At 46.8% G+C, this 6,052-nt stretch overlaps 1 protein-coding gene across 1 annotated transcript; it reads right to left on the minus strand.

Annotated features, from left to right (window-relative positions):
• Positions 1-1,216: 1,216 nt before the first annotated feature.
• Positions 1,217-5,332, minus strand: NDUFC1 (NADH:ubiquinone oxidoreductase subunit C1). The gene is made up of 4 exons (XM_069854850.1): positions 5,233-5,332; positions 2,978-3,081; positions 2,072-2,158; positions 1,217-1,363 (listed from the first exon to the last, which is right to left on the minus strand). Exons 1-3 carry the CDS (start codon positions 5,291-5,293, stop codon positions 2,075-2,077), a joined length of 249 nt encoding a protein of 82 aa, XP_069710951.1. The 5' UTR covers positions 5,294-5,332; the 3' UTR covers positions 1,217-1,363; positions 2,072-2,074.
• Positions 5,333-6,052: the final 720 nt, after the last annotated feature.

Here is a 6,052-nt window from a genome sequence, read left to right on the forward strand (position 1 = left end):
GTCCCTTCTTTAGAGGTGGCTCTGATGGTCCCTCGGTGATTTTTCAGTGCCCTGCTCTGCCGCGCGTCGCTACCCACTTCTTCCCTCCTTTGTCCTTGACTGACCTTGGTGCGCGAGGGCAGCGCTCAGGCTGCAGCCCGGCCCGGCAGCTCCGCGGTCAGGGACACCCTTCGGTCATTCCAGAAACGCTGGTAGGGATGATCCCTGCGTAAGGCACCTCAGACACTGCCCCCTCCACCGCTCCGAACTACCGCACTTCCAAGGAACAAACCTGTGGGGAAGAGCCGGCCGTGGCTCCACCTAGGACCATGCCCAGAGAGCTGTAGGATAGAAAACCAGCTGTTCTCGGCCGAACGTATATAGAATCATAGAATCATAGAATAACCAGGTTGGAAGAGACCCACCGGATCATCGAGTCCAACCATTCCTATCAAACACTAACCCATGCCCCTCAGCACCTCGTCCACCCGTGCCTTAAACACCTCCAGGGAAGGTAAATCGACCACCTCCCTGGGTATAATAGGAAAGGGCAGAGCAATGAGCTGCAGAACAGCTAAACTGTCACCAGGATTCCAGAGGGAGCTTTCATCCTCACTTTCTGAACGTACAGAACACATTTAAACTCGCAAAGAGCAAAGTAAAGTTCCTGTAAAGGAGAAACAATAAAGACCTACATGGAATTTAAAGGTGTGCCACCTCTGATTGTTGTTGCCTCCAACAAAGCTTAATTTCTGCTCTAGGGAAAAAAAAAAAAACCACCACCACAAAACCCCATCCAGACCACAGAAGACTGAAAAACAGCAGCATTCGAGGAATTAGGTCTAGCTTGCAAAAATGTGTAACTTTAATTACAGCATCTCTAAGTCACTGGGTCAAGCTGTGAAAGCCTATCCTGTCAAGACCAAGTTGAAAGCTGTTTCTTTGATATGTGAAGTAGCAAATGCACATTTCAGCATTGTACAGATTAGTTTCATGGTTTCCCATAACTCCCATTATTCTACTTATTTATCTTTTATTTTATAAATTTAGCAATGAAAATGATGGCAAGGCAAGAGAACACTTCAGGAATATTTCTTGAGTTTGCTCTGAACCAAATCTGCAATATACCTCCCAAAATAAAGTGAGTTTTAAACATAACCTTGATACACTTTGAAACGGAAACACCACATAAATGATTTCAGGACAACAGAATCAAATATAATCAGCGAGAAACATCTTTGGAAGTTTCTTTCAGTTTATTTCATAGGTCTCCACATTAAATGTATCAACATCTAGGTATTTAAATACATTCTATTTCTGCTGTGCACATTTATTTGTAGGTCAACCAGTGAGCAGGTTACTTCTTTCTGAGTATATCCTCAACCTAATAAAGAAAAAAAAAGCCTCAGCAACAAGGAAAATTGATACAACAAATGAAATTAGAAACATCTCACAACATACTCCATATTTAGCTGGAAAGGAATGTTTAGGGGAAAAAAACCCACGACATTACGAGTCTTTCTATACCGAGTTTAAGCAGTTCTTTCATGTGGGATATTAATTTCTCTGAGGCCACAATGCCTAATAGAATTTTTAGCTGGCAGAAACACAATCATGTTTTTTACACTGAAAAAGACAACCACCATATGCACTTTGCATTTTAACGCAAGTCTATGGGCACTGATTTTGTATCGTGAAACTGAGAAAGAATGTTTCCCACTGTAGACCTGTTAAATAAAAGAAGAGGTAAAGCTAAGCTATTTTTAGTGTCCTTGATCTCCTTGCCACGAAAGCGCTTGCAAGGCATTCTCTTTGCAACATAAATTTATTATAGACGCAGTAAGGGATGTCTTGTTTTCCAAAAGTTTTTATGTCCAATGGAGAAAGTCAGCAGTGAATATGCACACAAATGAATACATAAATCACTCCAAAACTGGGAATGAGCCAGAAGAATAGCAAAAGCCAAGATGTAAAGTATGAAGGAAAGTAATAGGAGAACAAAATAAATCAGTCCAAAATCTTGGTTTCTAACAGAAGTCAAAGATCTGCAGGACTTGTGTTCAGCTAAGTCAAAGCATCTGTACATACGTACTTGCTACGAACATCCTGTACACTTATGTTGTCTCTCTTGTTTTATCCTTTCATATTCCATCACATCTTCGTTATGCTGCTTGAAAAGCTACGAAAGAACAGTATATGATAAACAGCCATAGGATACAAGCTGTAAACAGAGAACAAATAGATTCCTATAGAATATAAAATGCCTATTACTGGAGCACGAACCAATACATAACTGCGACAATACAGAGTAAATTATCTGTGAATTATCAGTTGTCCAGCGAGGCATTTTTTCCAGAACTTTCTCAAACATTTTCTGCTGGTGGATTGGGAGAGAGGGTGGAGGTTCCAACTGTCAATCAATCCACCAACACCCCAAAAATGGGGAAAACCCCAAAGGGAAACCACTCCACCCTGAAAAGTGTTGTCACCATGGAAGGGCTGCTTATTCTGCACATTCCTTTATGAGAGCTACTACACCCTCCTTGCTTTATGAACATTGAGCCTCCAAGTTCTCTGCATTTTGCTCATGAAAAGGGGGTCTTAGTCAATTAACTACAGCTGAAAAGGGAGAAGAGAATACATCAGTAGCCTAGTGAACACGTTATTTAGGCAAATCCTTAGGTGGTTTCTATTTTTTTTTTTAAGATCTACTGTGGAAAACAGTGTTAAAGCCTCAAACCAATAGGCTTGAATAATTAAATCTTCTCTTATGGCTTTAAGCTTGCAGCAGAGAGGAGCTTCATAAGATGTTCATTTATATAAAGAAGAGCGCAACGCAGATTTGGAAAAATATAACTATTCAACATATCGTACTTCAGTCTTGACACCTGCTTTGACCACCCGTTAACCCCATCACCTAGTGGATCATAGTCCTTGCCTGCGGATCACTGTGGTGTGGGAACTGTTGAGTACAACAAAACCAAATGACGACACTTACAAAAGCCCACAAAGCAGCACTGGTGCCAAAAGCCAGGCCAACTCCGAGCCAGTTTGGTTGGTCATAATTACGTCTTTTTGCAACAAATGCAGAGCGAGTAAAAGCTAAAAAGACAGAAAATAACAAACGCGTTAACATTTTCCAGGTTTGGACAATAGAGTCAATCACTGACACTCACACTATCGGGAAGAAAAAAGACAAACAAACAAACTACAACACAAACCTCGAATAAACCAAATTACCATGTCATAGAATCATAGGATGGTTTGAGTTGGAAGGGACCTTAAAGCCCACCCATTTCCAACACCTCTGCCATGGTCAGGGACACCTCCCACCAGACCAGGCTGCTCAAGGCCCCATCCAACCTGGCCTTGAACACCTCCAGGGATGGGGCAGTCACAGCTTCCCTGGGCAACCTGGGCCAGTGCCTCACCGCCCTCATTATGAAGAGTTTCTTCCTAACGTCTAATCTAAATCTTCCCCCTTCCTGGACATTAGGAAAATCTGGACATTAGGAAAAACTGGACATTAGGAAAAAATTCTTCACAGAAAGGGTCATTGGGCACTGGCACAGGCTGCCCAGGGAGGTGGTTGAGTCACCTTCCCTGGAGGTGTTTAAGGCACGGGTGGACGAGGTGCTAAGGGGAATGGTTTAGTGTTTGATAGGAATGGCTGGACTCAATGATCCGGTGGGTCTCTTCCATCCGGGTTATTCTATGATTCTATGATTCAATTTAAAGCCATTCCCCCTTGTCCTATGACTGCATGCCCTTAGAAAACATCCCTGCCCAGCTTTCCTGTAGCCCCCTCAAGTATTGAAAGATCGCTATAAGTTCCCCTTGGAGCCTTCTCTTCTCCAGTGCTTGATAACCCCAACTCTCTCAGCCTGTCCTCACCCCATAGGTACCCCAGCCTTCTGATCATCTTTGTGGCCTCCTCTGGACCCATTCCAACAGTTCCATATCCTTCTTATGCTGGAGACTCCAGAATTGGACACAGAACTTCTAGTGGGGTCTCACAAGAGCAGAGTAGAGGGGCAGAATCACCTCCATTGACCTGCTGGCCATAGATCACCCCAGCCCAGGTGCAGGACCTTCCACTTGGCGTTGTTGAACCTCATGAGGTTCACACTGGCCCACTTCTCCAGAAAGTGGTCCCCGTGGCACTGTTACTGCTCACTCATTGCAGACACACTGTAGCACGCACTGTCTGACCCAGGAGGAAGGAAGGAGGGGATAGAGGAATCTTACAGCAGTGCCTTTCCCCTTGCCAAAATCCCTTCACCCTGCAGCATCTCCCGGTGTTTCCTATAAACAGCTTCCACCCTCGGTGCAGTGCCAGCAAATAAACTGAAGATTCATTTTGGAGTTTTAGAAAGCAAGCACCCTTTATCAGGCCAGGGCAACATGGGGGAGAGATCTCCATAAATCGTGCACAGCAAGACAAGAGCTGGGACAGAATGGATTTCCTGCTTGCATGCATATGGATAAGATTTCCCAGAAATCTTGTGCATATTCTATTACTTCCCAAGGGCTAATTTTAATGTTATTACGAACTTCCCAAGAGTCAAAACTCTTGCTGATAGGAGCTTTGGAGCCAACTCTGCCCGACATTGCCTCTGAGATGGGCAAAGGCTGCAAACAGAGGTGATGGCAGCAGAGACACCTGCTCAGCACCAATCACACTGCACACAAGGTGTTATCAACTCCAGAGAACGGACAGTGTCTGGGAAAATACTGACAGAAACGGTGCTATAGAATCATTAGGCTGGAAAAGACTTTTAAGATCATCAGCTCCAACAGTCCCTGCCCACTACTAAATCGCATCCTAAGCGCCTCATCTATCCACCTTTTAAACACCTCCAGGGATGGTGACTCGACCCCCTCACTGGGCAGCCTCTGCCAGTGCTTGAGAACCCTGGAAGCTGAAGAAATTCTTCCTAACGTCCAATACAAACCAAAGGGACATTCTGCCTAACTTAAAAAAAACCAACCCTTTACCGAGATGAAACTTGACTCTAGCCTAAATCAAAAACATTCCACTTTTTGTAATAGGAACCGCTTCCTGTATCAAATCCCTCCTTTCCTTCTGGGACTCCCACCTAAAGGTCCACACCACCCTTCCTCCCACAAGGGTAACAAGGCACAACACCACCACCTCCCCTCACCGCCCAACGCCCCGGGGTCAGAGAAGCGACGGCTTCGCCCTCGCCAAACGCAGCCTCCCCATCACCGCGAGCCGTTCCCCCGCCTCACCGAGGCTCGGCGACCGCGACACCAGCCGCAAACGCCCCGCGGCCCTCAGCGCCGCCGCCATCTTGCCCCGCCAGCCCCGCCCAGGCGGACGGAGGCCACGCCCCCTCAGCCCCACCCGCCCCCCCCCCGCCCTCAGCGCCGCCGCCATCTTGTCGCCCCAGCCCCCCCCCCCCCCCGCACGGCGGAGGCCCCGCCCCGCCCCGCCGGTACGGGGAGGGGTTCGTGCAAAAGGTGGTATGTTTTTTTATTTAGCTTAAATGAAAAGACTTATCAAAAACGTGCAGTTAGCTTTCAGGGAACGGCATTACTTCGACCAACTGAGTTAAGAGTCACAAAACCGGCTCATAAGTGGGAAAGAAGGACCCGGGGGTGTTGGCTGACAGTGACTGAACATGAGCCAGCAGTGGCCCAGGTGGCCAAGAAGGCCAATGGCATCTTGGCTTGGATCAGAAATGGCGTGACCAGCAGGTCCAGGGAGGTTATTCTCCCTCTGTACTCGGCACTGATGAGACCGCTCCTCGAATCCTGTGTTCAGTTCTGGGCCCCTCACCACAAGAAGGATGCTGAGGCTCTGGAGCGAGTCCAGAGAAGAGCAACAAAGCTGGTGAAGGGGCTGGAGAGCAGGTCTTATGAGGAGCGGCTGAGAGAGCTGGGGTTGTTTAGCCTGGAGAAGAGGAGGCTGAGGGGAGACCTCATTGCTCTCTACAACTACCTGAAAGGAGGTTGTGCAGAGGAGGGAGCTGGGACAGGACAAGAGGGAATGGCCAAGCTCCTCCAGGGGAGGTTCAGACTGGACATCAGGGAAAAATTTTTCACAGAA

The sequence above is a fragment of the Phaenicophaeus curvirostris genome, chromosome 4, assembly GCF_032191515.1.
Source record: "Phaenicophaeus curvirostris isolate KB17595 chromosome 4, BPBGC_Pcur_1.0, whole genome shotgun sequence".
Lineage (NCBI taxonomy): Eukaryota > Metazoa > Chordata > Aves > Cuculiformes > Cuculidae > Phaenicophaeus > Phaenicophaeus curvirostris.